General features: G+C 43.8%; 1 protein-coding gene across 3 annotated transcripts in view; it reads left to right on the plus strand.

Moving 5' to 3' along the window:
- CDH20 (cadherin 20) overlaps positions 1–18,689 on the plus strand; it is an 813,890-nt gene that overhangs the window by 634,484 nt on the left and 160,717 nt on the right. For all 3 annotated transcript variants that reach the window (XM_073678646.1, XM_073678647.1, XM_073678648.1), the window contains one exon: positions 18,335–18,684. In XM_073678646.1, the coding sequence (XP_073534747.1) occupies positions 18,454–18,684 (231 nt within the window). In that variant the 5' untranslated portion in view covers positions 18,335–18,453. The remainder of the gene's footprint in view (positions 1–18,334; positions 18,685–18,689) is intronic.

The following is an 18,689-nucleotide window of genomic DNA, read 5'->3' on the forward strand; positions in this document are numbered from 1 at the left end:
GTTTTTCACCGTGGGTCATATTATGTGCATTTCAAGATATTACCTTTTAAGAAAATTTGCTTCTGGTCCAACTAAATAGGTGTAAACACTTCCAATATGCATTATAAATCTGAACAAGATAGAATTTATACATGGTTTTGATCCTCTATTCTTTCACTAGATCACATACACAATTACTTCTTTTTTCTTTTATCTAAACTTACTGAGCATCGACATCCTAAAGGGATATATAAAATAAACTTGGGCGATCGCCGTAAATAACCAATTTCTGATAACAGACATTCTCTGAAACAGCAAAGGAAGTTTCAGTACAGGCTCGGAGAGTTCATGATGAGTTTTGTTCAAAATTTTACTCCGAAATGCATGCCTGGCAGGAGCCAAACAGGTGCACATATGATTGGGAAAGGAGGGGGCAGAATTCAGTACCCAGTGGCATACAATGAGCAGCATATTACTATAGGAAGAACAATGTGTCCCTTTCAGATCTCTATTAAATGTCCAAGGTTCAATGAACACAAGGACTTGTCTCCAGTGTTTCAGGGCATTAATACAATAAGTTAATTCACAGCCTTATTACTCATATTGACTACACAAATTTGCACAACAATTGGTAAAGACATTCTGTTAGATTCCTTCAGGAAACGTGCTACAGAATTTCATAGCATAAGGGGATGACAAAGATGTGAAACAGATGGGAATGGTAGGTGCTTTAGGACAACCTGCCAGGCTGACACCACCCTAGTTCACACACGCTTCAACTATTGCTGGGAATATATGTAAAGCATGTTTGTATTATGTATTTATATCATTTAATAAATTTAAGGGTAATTCTTAATATAAATTAGACAATAGTAGTAACCAATAGTGGTCGAATGTGTGTTTAATGTGGATTCAATACTTCCTAAAATGAATATATAATGCATTCCTGGGGAAAATCTATCTTGAAGGAAAGAGGTTAATTTAACTACAGGAATATCATTTTATATTTCCTTTCTTATTTTTTTTTCACTTTGGCTTGTAATTTTTTAATCATATTAAAATAACAAAATGAATACGTTTTTTGTCCGTGTCTGGTACATAGTGATTCAATGGCCCAATCAGTGCTTTTACATGGTTCTGCACCAATCTCAAGAAAATTAGCTTATCACATCACGGTTACAGTCATTAGAGAGGTGGCTCCACGTGAGTGTCTCTATCCATTCACTCCTAGGGAAGTGCCACAAAATAGCCGAGCAACCTCATATGCAGATGCAGCTGAGGTGAATTTAAGGGGAACCTGTTACTTTGGGAAAAGCTAGTTACCTGCAGATATCGGTAAATTGATAATGTTACAATGTTGCCCAAATGAAAGTATGGCAACCTGGGAGAAAATGTACTTATTTCCTTCCGAAAGCCTCCGGCTTTCAGTCATGGGGATTGGAGAGAGCTGCTATAGTCACTGCTCCACTCACTATATTGTGAGCAGCGACTGTAAGCACACCCTGCCACTTTGATTGACAGCTGACTCTGCAGCACATTCACAGTGCAGTCAATCAAAGTGCCGGGGTAAGCTTACAGAAATCGGTCACAGTATAGTGAGCGGTGTTGTTAGCAATATGCGTCACCCTGACTGAAAGCCGGCAGCTCACAGGTGGAAATAAGTAGCCTCAGTTTTAGTAAGGTGGCAAGGCCCCATTATTACGAGTAATCCTAAACCTGTAGGTAAATAGCAGTTTCTGAGGTGACAGGTTCCCGTTAAGATTGAGCTTTTTTGTTTCTCTGCGATTTATATATCAGGAGATGAAAGAATTAGCAATGTTGAAATTCATCATGTCAGATCCTTGTTTTTCATAAGGACATTCATGCTGCGTGCACACAGTGAATATTTGGAAAGTATTTTACCTCAGTATTTGTAAGCCAAAATCAGGAGTGGGTGAAAATACAGAAGTGGTGACGCGTTTCTATTATACTTTTCCTCTGACTGCTCCATTCCTCGTTTGACTTACAAATACTGATGTGAAATACTGACCAAATACTCAACATATGCACATGGCCTTAGTCTTTTTAGGATAACCCAGTACATGGAGTTAATGTACACTGCTCAAAAAAATAAAGGGAATACTTAAACAACAGAATATAACTCCCAAGTAAATCAAACTTCTGTGAAATCAAACTGTCCACTTAGGAAGCAACACTGATTGACAATCACTTTCACATGCTGTTGTGCAAATGGAATAGACAATAGATGGAAATTATTGGCAATTATCAAGACATACTCATTAAAGGAGTGGTTCTGCAGGTGGGGACCACAGACCACATCTCAGTACCAATGCTTTCTGGCTGATGTTTTGGTCACTTTTGAATGTTTGGTTGTGCTTTCACACTCGTGGTAGCATGAGACAGACTCTACAACCCACAGAAGTTGCTCAGGTAGTGCAGCTAATCCAGGATGGCACATCAATGTGAGCTGTGGCAAGAAGGATTGCTGTGTCTGTCAGCGTAGTGTCCAGAGGCTGGAGGCGCTACCGGGAGACAGGCCAGTACACCAGGAGACGTGGAGGGGTCTGTAGGGGGGCAGCAACCCAGCAGTGATAACTAGTGATGGGCGAGCACTAAAATGCTCGGGTGCTCGATGCTCGGGTCGAGCAAATCGTAATACTTGGGTGCTCAACCCGAGCAACGAGCCCAATGTAAGTCTATGGGCAACTCAAGTATTTTTCAGACGGCTCCTCCCAGCGGTCTGCAGAAGGCCTAAAAATTGCCCAAATCGATGGGAACAGTGCTCAAATGACATGGAAACAGCACGGGGAAGACCCCTGGAAGCATTTCTGACTGCCAGGTCACTGCTGTCAACAACGTTGTCAGAGATATTATGCCACTTTTACAGACTCACAACAAAACATACAAAAACTAAACCAAAATGGATTTTCCTGGGAAATATGTTATATATATACAGTACAGACCATTTTTCTGTATTTTCATGACTATTAAAATTGTACATTCACACTGAAGGCATCAAAACTATGAATTAACACTTGTGGAATTATATACTTAACTTAAAAGTGTGAAACAACTGAAAATTTGTCTTATATTCTAGGTTCTTCAAAGTTGCCACCTTTTGCTTTGATGACTGCTTTGCACACTCTTGGCATTCTCTTGATGAGCTTCAAGAGGTAGTCACCGGAAATGGTCTTCCAACAATCTTGAAGGAGTTCCCAGAGATGCTTAGCACTTGTTGGCCCTTTTGCCTTCACTCTGCGGTCCAGCTCACCCCAAACCATCTCAATTGGGTTCAGGTCTGGTGGCTGTGGAGGCCATGTCATCTGGCGTAGCACCCCATCACTCTCCCGCTTGGTTAAATAGCCCTAACACAGCCTGGAGGTGTGTTTGGGGTCATTGTGCTGTTGAAAAATAAATGATGGTCCAAATAAACGCAAACCGGAGGGAATAGCATGCCGCTGCAAAATTCTGTGGTAGCCATGCTGGTTCAGATGCCTTCAATTTTGAATAAATCCCCAACAGTGTCACCAGCAAAGCACCCCCACACCATCACACCTCCTCCTCCATGCTTCACGGTGGGAACCAGGCATGTAGAGTCCATCCGTTCACCTTTTCTGCGTCGCACAAAGACACGGTGGTTGGAACCAAAGATCTCAAATTTGGACTCATCAGACCAAAGCACAGATTTCCACTTGTCTAATGTCCATTCCTTGTGTTCTTTAGCCCAAACAAGTCTCTTCTGCTTGTTGCCTGTCCTTAGCAGTGGTTTCCAAGCAGCTATTTTACCATGAAGGCCTGCTGCACAAAGTCTCCTCTTAACAGTTGTTGAAGAGATGTGTCTGCTGCTAGAACTCTGTGTGGCATTGACCTGGTCTCTAATCTGAGCTGCTGTTAACCTGCGATTTCTGAGGCTGGTGACTCGGATAAACTTGTCCTCAGAAGCAGAGGTGACTCTCGGTCTTAATTTCCTGGGGCGGTCCTCATGTGAGCCAGTTTCTTTGTAGCGCTTGATGGTTTTTGCCGTTGCACTTAGGGACACTTTCAAAGTTTGCCCAATTTTTCGGACTGACTGACCTTCATTTCTTAAAGTAATGATGGCTACACGCTTTTCTTTACTTAGCTGCTTTTTTCTTGCCATAATACAAATTCTAACAGTCTATTCAGTAGGACTATCAGCTGTGTATCCACCAGACTTCTGCACAACACAACTGATGGTCCCAACCCCATTTATAAGGCAAGAAATCCCACTTATTAAACCTGACAGGGCACACCTGTGAAGTGAAAACCATTTCCGGTGACTACCTCTTGAAGCTCATCAAGAGAATGCCAAGAGTGTGCAAAGCAGTCATCAAACAAAAGGTGGCTACTTTGAAGAACCTAGAATATAAGACATATTTTCAGTTGATTCACACTTTTTTGTAAAGTATATAATTCCACGTGTGTTAATTCATAGTTTTGATGCCTTCAGTGTGAATGTACAATTTTCATAGTCCTGAAAATACAGAAAAATCTTTAAATGAGAAGGTGTGTCCAAACCTTTGGTCTGTACTGTATGTTATATCCTTTCCAGGGTAATGACTTGTATATAAGGCAAAATAAATAACCAAAACCAAACATACTCCTCCACACCTTGGGCTATGTTCACACGTAGCATTTTTGATGCGTTTTTGCTTTTTTGCATTGCTTTCAACCAAGACAAATGCATTCACTGGGAAATGTCATTTTAACATTTTACAACCTTATCTGGCCATGTGGTGTGTGACACATCATCAGACACATGCATACACTGCTGAAAAGATATAGGAACAGCGTGGGGAAGACCCCTGGAAGGATCTCTAACTCCCAGGCCACTGCCTAATAGTGTGCCCATCATAAGTGATCCTTGGCGCATGCGAAGATGCCTCCTGCCATGCACCTGTCATTGCAGACTTGCAACAATCACCATCCACGTCCTTGTCCCAGTGCAGTGTTCAGTTGTCCCTACCCCATTCCTTGGAATGCAAGCGCAAGTATGCAGCCAACCACCCACCCACCCACAGGCTGCAATACTATACTGCCAAATTTTTGACAGCTGCTTGCACTTGAAATGTGGCCTTTTAGGCTCGTGGAGGTGGAAGCTGTCCACAATCTTATGGCGGCGGCGACTGGGTATCCATACTTGGTCCCCAGCCGCCGCTATTTGTCTCAGTGTCATCTCCGCCTTCCACAAGCATGGGTCCTACAACATTACCCGTGCCCTCCCCAGTGAACTTACTGAGAAGGAGCGCCTACCCACAAACACGTGGTCAAGTGAATGTGGCCAGGGATGGTACGGAGCCAGTCCACAGCTTTTTTTGATGAGAGTTGTATTTCACCACAGCCATATTCTTTAGCTTGGTGAAAGGACTTGGGAAACCATATCTACTCCAGCTGTCATTTCTCCCAGGAAGTCCTCTAAAGCTGCTTTCACTTGAAATGTGGCCTTTTAGGCTCGTGGAGGCAGAAGCTTTTTAAACTTCAAGCCAGCGGCGGCCTTGTGTCTATACTCGGTCACCAGCCGTTACTATTTCTCCTGGTATCGTCTCCTCCTTCCACAAGCATGGGTCCCACAACATTACCCGTGCCCTCCCCAGTGCACTTACTGGGAAGGACTGCCTAACCACAAACACGTGGACAAGTGAATGTGGCCAGGGATGGTACAGAGCCAGTCCACAGCTTTTTTTGCTGAGATTTGTATTTCACCACAGCCATATTCTTTAGCTCGGTGAAAGGACTGGCATAGAGGGAAACCGTATATACTCTGGGTGTCATTTCTCCCAAGAAGTCTTCTAATGCAGCTTGTTGCAGAAGCAATTATAGCTCGTCCAACATCAGCTCGCACTTGTCGGTGGTGCTTCGACACACAAACATCTTTCTTTGCGCCTTTAATTTCATGACTACAGAGTTGGGCAATGGTCTAATCTGCAATGCGATTTGAGAAATAACATGCATAAACAAGTCCAATCCACATTAGAGTGTCCAGGAACCTTCCCACATAATTTTCTTAGCCAGGGCTTCTTCTCGGCATGGTTGGACAGGCCCATCAGTGAACCGGAGACTCCTCCGGTGGGCCATGGCTTCTTCTTCAGGAGAGTTCATAGTGCTGAGGTGAGGCCATGATGATGATAGAGGCCACCATCTGCTTAGTTTTCTGTTTCTTGGAATGCAAGCGCAAGTATGCAGCCACCCACCAACTGATAGGCCGCAATACTAAACTACCAGATTTATGGGAAGCAGCTTACACTTGAAATGTGGCCTTTTAGGCTTGTGAAGGCGGAAGCTTTTCACCACCTCATCCTGGCGGCGGCCGGGTATCGATACTTGGTCCCCAGCCGCCACTATGTTTCCCGGTATCGTCAGCGACTGCTACAAGCGCGGGTCCCTGAACATTACTGCTGGTACTTTTCTGAGAGAATCTTCTTGCCTCCTACCAGCCTGGAATATTTCCAGTAAACTATGGTACGACACCATGGTATTAGCACTGCCCCCAGTACCAGTAGCGATGCCACCCCCAATTTCCTTCTCAGGAATTTTATTTGGTAGACTGAGTGGCTGCCCAAATATATTAGTTTCTCACAAAAGAGTTGAAGATAGAGTGGCAGTAGGTGCAAGTTTCTCTAGCCTGTTAGATATCAGAGGGTGAACGACAGCACATTGGATCAGTGGTTAGCACTAAAGCCTTGCAGCGCTGGGATCTTGTGTCCAATTCTCAGTAAGGACAACATCTGCAAGGATTTTGTATGTTCTCCCCGTGTTTGCATGGGTTTCCACTTCAGTAAAAAAGCAGAACCTTCCCACACACTTTTCTTAGCCAGGACTGCTTCTCAGCAGGGTTGGACGGTCCCATCAGAGAATCCTCTGGTCTGCCCTAGCTTCTACTTCAGGAGAGTGCATGATAGCGCAAACTTTGCAGCTGCTATGGGGCTCTTGATGCCCATGCACTAAGTGTATGGGCTGACAAATATTTACCCCTGGGGTGTATACATGAACATACTGTATAAAAATTTTTTTTTACAGGCATCATAAACACCCTTTAAAAAATTATGTGGGTGTTGCATCATGGACCACGGTAACCCTGGTGATATGGTGGTAGAGGATGAGGATGAGGAGAAGGAGGAGGACAAGGGCAAATAGCTAAAATCAGGAAGCGTATACCCATGTGTTGGTGTGAAAAAGTGCATGGGAATACACCTCCCAAAAAAAGACACTGGAGTTGAGTTTATGTTACCCTGCTATCATTCGGTGGTGTTGAGAAGTCTGGCCCAATCCAGCCCTTGTTCATTTTTATAAGAGTCAGCCTGTCAGCATTTTCAGCTGACAGGCGGATGCGCTTATCAGTTATAATTCCACCCGCGGCACTAAAAACACGCTCTGATAAAACGCTAGCGGCAGGGCAGGCCAGGACCTCCAAGGCGTAGAGAGCCAGTTCATTCCACATATCTAGCTTGGATACCCAATAATTATAAGGCATAGAGGAATCACGGAGGACGTTGGTACGGTCGGCAAGGTACTCCCTCAGCATCTTCACAAACTTTGCGCTCCTTGTGAGAATACCCCGCACCTCAGGTCTTGTGCGATGGGAGGGGCTGAGGAAATTCTCCCAGAACTTTGACAGTGTTCCCCTGCCTCTGCTGGATTGGGGTTGTGTCTCTTTCTCCTGTAGTCCTTGGTTGTCCAACCAACTATGACCTCTGCCGCTGCATTTTCAGATGGATTTTTTTTAATAGTTCCGCAACAAGGGCCTTCTGGCACTGCCCCATTTTTGTAGACCTGTCCGCCTCAGGACTAAGAGAAATAAATTCCTACTTGTAGCGTGAGTCTAGAAGTGTCACCAACCAGTAATGACTGTCACCCATAATTTTGAGAACACGATGGTCATGGGAAAGGCAGCGTAACATAAACTCAGCCATGCGTGCCAGACTGCTAACAGGCAAGACTTCCGTGTCCTCACCAAGAGGACGAGTGACCATGCTCTCCTCCTCTTCCTCCTCCTCTCTGTCCTCTGGCCATCCACGCTGAACAGACGGTATGACAGTTGTGCAGGTAGTACCGTCTACAGCTCATGAAACTAGCTCCTGTTCTTCCTCCTCCTCTTCCTCATTGTCACCCAATCCACGTTGGGATGAGATGAGGCTGGGCTGTGTGTAATCACCCTCTATGGTTCCTTGCTCCATCTCATCGTGCTTCGCCTGCAATGTATCCTCTTTGATTGTGAGCAGAGAACATTTCAGAAGACAGAGAAGCGGGATGGTGACACTAATTATGGTATCATCGCCACGCACTATCTTGGTGGAGTCCTCAAAGTTTTGGAGGATGGTACATATGTTTGACATCCATGTCCACTCATGAGGTCTTATGTGTGGAGTCTGAACTGAATACCGACGGCCTTGTTGATGCTGGTACTCAACAACTACCCTCTTCTGCTCATAAATCCTTCCCAACATCTGCAGTGTAGAGCTCCAATGCGTGGGGACATCACACACCAGTCTGTGAGCCGGAAGCTGCAAACGCTGCTGAAACACGGCAAGGGCGGCAGAAGCTGTAGGTGACTTTCTAAAATGGGCACACAGGTGGTGTACTTTAACAAGCAGATCCTGCAGCTCCAGGTAGGATTTGAGAAATCGCTGAATCACGAGGTTAATAACATGGGCCAGGCATAGTACGTGTGTGAGATCGCCTCAGAGCCGCCACCAGGTTATGGCCATTGTCACACACGACCATGCCTGGCTGTAGGTTCAGCAGTGTGAGTCACAGATCTGCCTGCTCTTTCAGAGCTGTCCACAACTCTTCAGCATTGTGCAGTTTATCACCTAATCATATTAGCTTCAACACAGCCTGTTGCCGCTTGGCCGAGGCAGTGCTGCAGTTCTTCCAGCTTGTGACTGATGTGGTCATTTCAAGGATGGAGCCTGAATAGGAGGAGGAGGCTGAGGAGCATGACGTGCAGGAGCTGTAGACTGTGGGGGCAACCCTGATTGACTTAGGGCCTGCAATCCTTAGCGTCAGGAGGGCGTGTTCCGTCTCACGGTCCGACTGGGTCCTGGCTTCCACAGTGTGCCGTCAGCGAGATGTAATGTCTCTGCCCACAAGCACCTGGTAATTGCGTTGTTGAGGGCATGGCTAATGTTTTGGGACACGTGCTTGTGTAATGCGGGGACAGCACACCGGGCGAAATAGTGGCGGCTGTGGACCGAGTACTGAGTAACGGCCACCGCCATCAGGTTGCGGAATGCTTCCGTCTCCACGAGCCTAAAAGGCAACATTTCGAGCGCAAGCAGTCGCGAAATTTGGGAATTTAGTAGTGTGGCCTGTGGGGCATTGGATTGCATATTTGCGCTTCCGTTCCAAGGACTGGGGTATGGACAACTGAACGCTGCGCTGGGACAAGAACTTGGATGTGCTTCCTGATGATACTACTTGAGAGTGTGCAATCACAGGTGCAGGGCAGGAGGCATCTTTGCATGCACCATGGACAGGGGATTGGTTGGCATGCTCAACACTGGAAGAAGCAGTGGTGCCACCCGCAGACACTGTTTGATCCACAAAATCAGGTGCTTTTCTGCCATGTTCCTGATCATGCTGGTGGTGGCAAGACTGGTCATTTTACCACCCCTACTGATGCTGGCCTGGCAGGTGGTGCAAATGGCCTTTTTGGGGCTAACGGCAGAGTCTTTAACAAACAACCAGACTCGGGAAGACCTAACAGTTGTACTGGCAACTTCCTTAGTGTTGGTGTTACGTGGATCGGTTGCCTGCCTTCTTTCTGCTGCCACCACACTGCTTCTTCCTGCCTGTTGGGGTGCTCTGCCTCCCTCCCCCTGTGTGCTGCTCTCCTCGGTCTGCATGTTCTCCTGCCAGGTTGGGTCAGTTACTATATCATAGACCACCTCCTTTTCCACTTCCACACTCTGGTCCTCCTCCTGACTTTCTGGCAATTGTGTCTCATCATTGAGCACTTTCCTCAAGCAACATTGGTCGCACACACAAGCACGTTTTTCTGGGAGTTCCATACCTAAAGCATTCTGTTCTAATGAAGGTCTGTATTTGGACCAAAAACGTTTAACGCTATATGAATGCAAATAAAGGGAAGTTATTTTCAAAGAGTGGCAAGTTTTTCAGCTCTATGTGTCTCATCATCGTCCACCTCTTGTGACACTTTCCCACCGTTGCCTTCGTGTGACCGTGGCTGCTCAAATATTTGGGCATCGCTACATGCGATTTCCTCTTGCCCATCTTCAAGTGGACCAGGTGAGAGGCCCAAATCTATAAATGGAAAAGTGAACAGTTCTTCGGAGTGTCCAAGTGTGGGATCAGTTGTCTCTGGGCACTCGGCATGGTGGGAGGAAGGAGGTTCAGGGTGAGGAATATGCGGTCCAGACTCACAGCTACTGAGACTTGACTGTGTGGAAGACGTGGTGGTGGTGGCTAAGTAACTGGAAGCATTATCTACTGTAGCGTCGGCGTCTCTGCCCTCTGCCAGACAGAGACGCCGTCCCTCTCACTGCCGCGCTCCCTGCCCGGCGTCCTCCAGCGCTCCTCTTCCTGCTTGTGCTGCCAGCGCGCGCAGCTTCCCAGGCACTGTGCTTAGGGCGCGCGCGCGCTCCCTTCCTCTTAAAGGGGCCGTGCGCGCCGCCCTAAGGAGTCCCCGGCCAATTGCCAGAGGTCCTCCCATATATAAGGCACCTCCTCCACAATGGAGGTGCCCGAGCATTAGTTGTAGCACAGTGTTCTAACCTCTGCTTCAGCCCTCAGGTCCCGCTGCTAGCCTGACTACTAGTCCTGCCCGCCAGCCTGACTATCAGTCCTGTCCGCCAGCCTTACTACTCTCCTGCCCGACAGTCTGTCTTCCATTCAGTCCGCCAGTCTGTCTATGGGCCTCACTAGCCTGCTTACCTGGAAGCACCTGCCTGTTACCTGTCAGCCTACCTGGAGGCTCCTGCCCGTCACTTGCCGTGACCACCTGACAGCCTGCCTGGAGGCTCCTGCCTGTCACTTGCCGTGACCACCTGCCTGCCTACCTGGAGGCTCCTGCCTGTCACTTGCCGTGACCACCTGTCTGCCTACCTGGAGGCTCCTGCCCGTCACTTGCCGTGACCACCTGACAGCCTACCTAGAGGCTCCCGCCTGTCGCCTGCTGTCTCTGCCAGTTCATCTACCCGGACCTCTCGTCAGCCTGCCTGCTGTGCCTATCTGCAGTATCGGTCAGCCATCTGACCCGTGGGAGTCACCTGCTCCCTTACAAGGTCGTCCCCAGAGTAGCACCTGGTCCCTCTGCTCGGTCCCTCCCTGGTCTCGGAGTCGTTAGCCGCCGTACGACCTGGGTCGGTCCGAGTTGATACTTAGTTACGCCCCTCTGGGTCCCTCCATGCACCGCAGCACAGAGGTTCCACCATCCGGATCCGTAACATCTACTATCCAACCAATAACCTTTTCATACTGCTCTGTGTTCAATAGTGGTGTTCTGCGGTCCCCTATTAATTGGGACAGGAAGGTCGAGCGAGAAGATGTGGGTGTTTGTTTTGGCACAATTTCAACTTGCCCACGGCCTCGGCCCCTGAGACCTGGGCCTATTTCTAGAAATATCTAACAGCAGCAGCAGACAAAACTGGAATGGAGCCTCTTGTGCTATGTGCCCTGCAGTCTGCTATATACCCTGCCTGCCTGCCTATTTACACTGCTTGCCTGATATCTCTGCAGATGGATAAGTCCTCAGAAGGACTGTTGGTTGAGATGGATATATGTCTCTAATATAGATTGGTGCACCTACACTAACTTCAAACAAGCAAATATCTCCCTAGCTCAGCAACACCTCTCCCTACACTGCCTAATTCCGGAGTGACAATGACGAGCATGGCGGCGCCAGGTCTGATATAGACCTGATGACGCTGTGTGGCCAGCCAATCACTGTAATGCTACAACCAACATGGCTGAGGCATTACAGTGAGTGGAAAACAATCCTTGCATGTTCATTGGCTCTGTAAAGAGCCCCAAACATGCAGGGAGGAGACCCGAGCTCCCGCCGAGCAACCCCAGAAATACTCGGCGAGCACCGAGCATCTCGAGCAGTGAGATGCTCTGGCCAGCACCAAGCAGTAGCGAGCATGCTCACTCATCACTAATTATAACTGATCAATTTTGGCAGAATGGAAGCAATTTTTCCGGACAAAATATATTATAAAATTACCTATTCTCATGTGTACTATTGATTTATGAAATAAAAATTAAAATGACAGTTATGCTTTAAATATGAGATTGGATGGGACATTCCTTCCAGACACTGGAGGAACACTGTGAACTGTGGGCAGACAGGTCAATGTATGAGGAATGCTCAGCATGTGGGTGGGAACTCACTAGTTGAACTGGACAAGATGTCAGTAAGAGATGGAAACTACAACACAAAGCACTCAATGTCCCATGGCAGTCCCGTGCAAGCAACTGGATTCCCCATTTAATCTGGAAAAAAAGCAGCATGTAAGAGGTCACTGTTTAATGCAGTCTATTCAAAGCCAAATCCTGTGCAAAACATGTCACCCACAACACTGCTGCAATTGTAGTGCTGGAGCTTTAAAAACTTTCTTAAGATTCTATTTCTAGAAAGAAAATGCACGTATATATACGTATAGAAATATTTTTATTTTAATTGTATACATGGAAAACAAATAAAATTGTTATATTAGGCTTCATTGTCCAGGCATCACTCAGCTAGGAGTAATAAAGATATAAAGATGTATTCAGTCTTTATCTGTTTTTATCGTATATGAAAGAGAAGATTGCTACTGATAAGATACAACTGACATCAAATCAGCCGCATATGTAAACGGATTCTAAATGTTAACTAATAGCCAACAACTGTTGGGAAGAATAAAATGTATAGAGAGTGGGTGACCACATGTATACATGGATTCATACAGTCATATTCTTCAGCCGAGTCCAACAGGGCAGCATGAATCCTGAATTACTGACTTTGAAATTTGGCTTCATATGTTCATAAGCAAACACAGCACGAAAAAAAAAGCTGTCTCATTGAATTCATTGATTTCTCCTCTTTATACCGAAAACTGCTGGTTGGGGCGATGTTTTTACCCTGCATATAATTTCAGTATATGGTCATTTATAACAAAAAATATGCCATTTACAGACGGGGTCTGTCTAGCTTTGTGTCAATGTTTGATGTCTATTTGTCATTGTACTTGATGGCTGCTCCCCTACTCATCGGGAAGCTCTGTAAAATATGTTGGTGCTCTATAAACTAATGTCGTTAGGAGGATCACTATGAATATTATTAATGCTTCTAGAATATACAATAACTAGAAGAGTGGAAAAGCATCACAGTGAATTTACCAGCCATCATAATTAGACATTTTGGACAATCATACATTCCCAAAAACCACTAAGTTGAAGTTTCTATCTAATTTAATATTGTTTTTTAAATTTGTATTTTTATATAAATTGTACTAAGTAAAGATGAGCAGATCTGGCAAAATTCAAATGAATCAAATTGCACCCGAAAATTTGCAGCAAAGTTCTTCTCCAGACCACAGAACATAATAAGCGTAACATGTCAAAAATGTAAAAAAGAAAAATAATAACTCACCGCTCATATGTCGCAACAACTCCGCTGGCTTAGGTGTTCGCCTGTCCGATCCTCAGGGCCTGTTCTTTCCGCATATTCTTGCCAGTGTCTTCACTCTAACAGGACATCCAGTTGCAACAAGGCCTCAGTGGTCAGGGTGTATCATGACATCACAATATTATGATATTATTTGACCAACAAGGCCTGGTGTCTTCACTCTAGAACAGGGCTTTAGGCCACAACCCAACCTCGGAGATCATAGTGAGTCATGACACTACAAAATATTATGACTTCTAAGGCCACGACCGTGCCTCGAAGGTTCATTGTGACATTATGATGTTGCGATGCGCTGTCACCTTTGAGGCCTAGTTGCAGCTAGAATTCCTGTTCTAGAGTGAAAATATCAAGGCACAACTGTAGAAAGAAGAGGTCCTGAATAGTGTTGAGTGAATTTGTTCGGCATTTCAAGCGTGGCAAATCAGGGATGTTCGTGGGCAGAGCCGATTTTTTGGCGTGAACAAGCGAAACCCCGAACACGAATTTCAAATGCCGAACAAATTCGCTCAACACTAGTCCTGAAGACTGAATGGCAGGCAATGGACACCAGATGCAGTTGGGGTGGTGGGACAGGTGAACAATGAGGTATTTTTTTTTTTTTAACCTTTTATCCAGCCCCTACAGTTTGGCAAAATGCCAGCATCAGCTGGTCACCATTTTGCTTAATTAACACAAAGCTAATTACAAAATATTTGTATTGTGGAGAATACACATTTTTGTAAAATTCGAGTAGACTCAATTCCACTTGAATACATTTGCCCATCTCGAGTATCAAGGCGATGTTTCCAGCTTCAGTTTTACTTTCAATATTCAATTTTATATAAAAAATTTTTTTATAAAAATCGACAGAGAATAAGAAGACTGGATTCATTACTCCACAGCTAGAAGCAGCAACTCCATCTACTCCATGAAAATAATAAAAATATTATTAACTAGGTTGTCCACCTGTAAGAAACAGTCTAGCATGGTATAAAAAAATAATATATAGCTAACTATAGTGTCAATACCTTGCTGCTTCTCTCCTTGAGCTTCCTAAATACCCACCACGTCTTCATCTGGCAGAGACAGACGTGTTAACACTGCAGTCAATCACTGGTCACATTAGTGACCAATGCAGCACTGCAGCAGCAAGTCTGTATGTATGACTGGAACAACATGCACATAAAGTATGCAGTAAGTTTATTTATTTTCTATTACTTACATAGCATGAATATATTTGCAGATCTATATTGAGTTAAACATCACCTATATCCATTTCTCTTCTCAATGGGAATCACAATCTAATGTCACTACCCCCGTACGTTAGCCTATAAATAAGTCTTTAGAGTTTGAGGGGGGAAAAACACAAACATGGGTAAAACAGGTAAATTGGATACAGGTATTGCTCATGATTGGTGTCAAACACAAGATCCATGTTTACCATTATTTGAAGCTGAAGGCACAAAAGATATCCATAGCTTTGTATGTTCATCATTTTAGTTTCACTGAGCAAATGAGGTGCTTTCAGGTGTCCCAGTTCTTTTTTACACTAAAACTAACTATCTTAGTGTGAAGAATACCCTTGAGTGTGGATATGCCTGTCCAAAGAAATTAGGGGCCAATTCATCAAACATTTTTCTCTGAAATTCTGATTTAAAATGGTTTCAAATGTTGCAAAATATGTGCACAAAGTTGTGAAAAAGTTTTTGACCTTTATGCCAGTCCCAACAAACTGGGTGTAGCCCCATGGAAATGTGTCGTTGCTGGGTGCTGCTGGAAAATTCGTCATAATTTACGCTACAAAAGTAGCAAAAATTTCAACCGGATGGAGTATATTTCTAGTGGTGGCACACGGCAGAAGAAAAATATGTCAAATTCGTTAAGAGGCAAGACACATCCAGAAGACTTTTCATCAAGGCGGGCAAAGATATTCAGAAGCACTGTATACAGATAGAAATCACTCACATGCCATTTGTCTGTTAGCAGTATGAATGAATGCACACTAAAGCTTGAACCTTATGGGGAACCTGTCACATTGTACAGTGCTGTGCAAATTAATTGTGACAAAGCATTTTTTAAGTAAAATCGTAAGTTGGTTACCAGTCAGTGATTCAAACCAGTTTTAACTGCTTGGAGCGGGTGTGAGTGTACAACCGTGAGTAACAAAATGTGGTTTGACTGGTTTTAGTCAGAAAATAACAGCTAGCTGCCCCCTCAGCTTCAGTTGAGAGCTTGTTTCTGTGAGGAGTGGTTTAGTTTACTTTTTCTCCATGCCACAATTCCAAGTGTGTGAAGAAATTCCTGGAAGAAAACAAAGTAAAAGTGCTGGACTGGCCTGGCAATTCACCAGACTTAAATCCTATAGAAAATTTGTGGAGCATTGTGAAGAGACGTCTTGGCAAAATGGACAGTACAACCAAAGAACGCATGATAAACAGTGCCATACAAATGTGGTTCCATGATGAAGAATTGAAGAATTTATGCAAAAACTTGGTAGAATCAATGCCAAAACTAATTGAAAATCTCATATCTGCTAAAGGAGGACATATTTCTTACTAAAATTAGTATGTAACAGTGTATTATAACATTTTATCATTAAATATTAAAAAATATGTTTTTTTTGGCTTTGTCCCAATTAATTTGCACAGCACTGTGCATGCAGTCTGATCTGTGGACAGTGTGGTGTAGAGAAGGAGAAGCTGAGTAGAATGATGTATAGGATGTTGGAAAAGACTCAGCATCACTTGTATTTTATTCATTAACATACATTGAGTTTATATGCATATAATAAATAACAATACATTATTTCTATAATACAAACATACTCTACAACACTTTTCAATTAATGTCAAATATTACAGAGTAATACATAATACTACAATTTAATGAAAATTTAGGAAGCGAGAACATGGACCAGTTAGATAAGTCAGGTGCGGTGATAGGTCAGTCTAAAGAGATGTATTCTAAGGGCACCATTAAAACTGTGGATATTGGCAATTAATCAGATTGTCTGGGATACTTTACTCCAGATGACTAGGCAGCACAATAAAAGGTGTAAAGATGGGAGTGGGAGGTTCGGATTATGGAGGATGTTTGTCTTAGATCACTAACAGAATGAAAAACACCAGAGGGATGTTGCAAGAAGATGAGGAAGGAGATGTAGTGTAGTGCAGAACTGTGGAGAGCTTTGTGGATGAGTGTGATAAGTTTATGTTCTATTCTATAGCAGATGGGCAACCAGTGCAATGACTGACACAGCGTGGAGGTAATGGTGTAGTGACTGGAAAATATTACCCTGGCTGTTGTATACAGAATAGATTGGAAAGAGGAAAGCTGCATTTCATACACGGAAGACTGTCAGTCACTGAGTAGGACCATTCACTGGACTCGTATGCTTACAAACACTAGGGATTTCAGTAAACAAAATGCAAGTTATATTGTTTTCCTACAAATATATATATATATATGATCAGCTGCTCCTGCTATATGTCATCCTGTTTGCAGAACAGAAACCATTTTCAACATGACAAAGTCCCTTTAATATTTTTTTCTGTTATTTGCAGTGAAGCTGTATTCAATTCTTAAAAAGTGGGAATTAAAAGGAAATTGTATACATTATGCCTTTCTTGGAGACATGCAGCTGTTCAGTTGCTGCCAATAAATGAAAGTACAAAAAAAGTTGTAAAATGTATTGCCACTAAGTTGCCAAATCATAAATAAACATTGCTATAATTGCTTGTGCGAGCCAGATGGAGAGAGGACAAGAGAGAAAGCAGAAGGAGAATTGACTTAAGGGCCTTTAAACTGAGCATCTCAACGCTATTGCTATAAAAGATGTTCTGAGTGTTTTGACAGAGTTACTTGAGCGCAATGCCACCTCATTAAGTTCCACAAAACTGTGAAAGAAAAAGTTTCCCTGCTCAATAACTCCAAGTGAGGTCACTAGCTAATCTGACTTCATGACAACAAAAGACCCTTGACTGATGAGAGAGCTTCCTGCATTGGAGGTCCACATTCCTTTACCTAAACAAGGCTTTCAGACTAAAGAAAGAAAATCTGTTCGTCTGACTGGCACAATATCATACAATGGCATATGACTGTCAAACCCCCAATCTCCCATGTGGATCACATAATGATTAACTGACCATTCAAATCTGGGCTGTGTCCCTACATTATCTGTCCTGATGCACGTCTCCGGAAAACTGCAATTCATGTGACATTCAATGCCACAGCAAGCGTAAAATAGTAATTAAGGTCAGGAATGATACAGATTTGCCATAAAAATAACCGCTATATGCTTTTGTGTCTCAACAAAATATATATTTAGAAAAAAAAAGCAGATGTCCTTGGAAATTGCTTGGTAGGTATTCTATTTTCTGGAAGCGAATGCTTATATTCAGCAGTTTCAAAGGGCTTCTCAGATCATAAATACTGTATTTCTGAGAGCATGCTGTTAACTCCAGCAAATCAATAATACAGTGGAACCCTGTTGTAATCAAAGTAACCAAAGTGAAGTAATCCTCCCCACTAACTACAACCCCCAGTGTGCCTGTGTCCAAAGGTACTTTGTTGTATATGGGAAGATAACAGGCCTCTTTGTTCCTAAACATACTGTTCATATTTTATTATCATGCTACCCATGCGAAAGACTCCACATTTTGTAGCAGAAAATATCATTATTTCCACTGATGAAATCATTTGACTTTATGCTACTTTCTTCTTTCCCAGCTTCCTAGGTATCTGCTGTTAGGACTACTTTCAAAGACAAAGGATCAATCAACTTTTTACTACTATATTTATTTGATATCAACTTCTACCGCACTTTTATTAATTAAAACCACAAGAGAATGCGACATTTGAAGAATTATCCCGGACAAGGCGTCTACATTTACTACATGATGTTATTGGACTTGACAAATGGAGTTTTTGGCTCTTCCAGTCATCATCTAATCAGAGAATTAGATGATAAATCCTTGAACAAACAGTTGCAGCACAATCGTCTGAAGAGAAGCTGGGTATGGAACCAGTTCTTTGTTTTGGAGGAGTATACGGGAACAGAACCTCTCTATGTTGGAAAGGTAAG

Source organism: Phyllobates terribilis, unplaced genomic scaffold (genome assembly GCF_046119375.1).
Source record: "Phyllobates terribilis strain yellow unplaced genomic scaffold, ASM4611937v1 Scaffold_4__5_contigs__length_816908805, whole genome shotgun sequence".
In the NCBI taxonomy this organism is placed as follows: Eukaryota; Metazoa; Chordata; class Amphibia; order Anura; family Dendrobatidae; genus Phyllobates; species Phyllobates terribilis.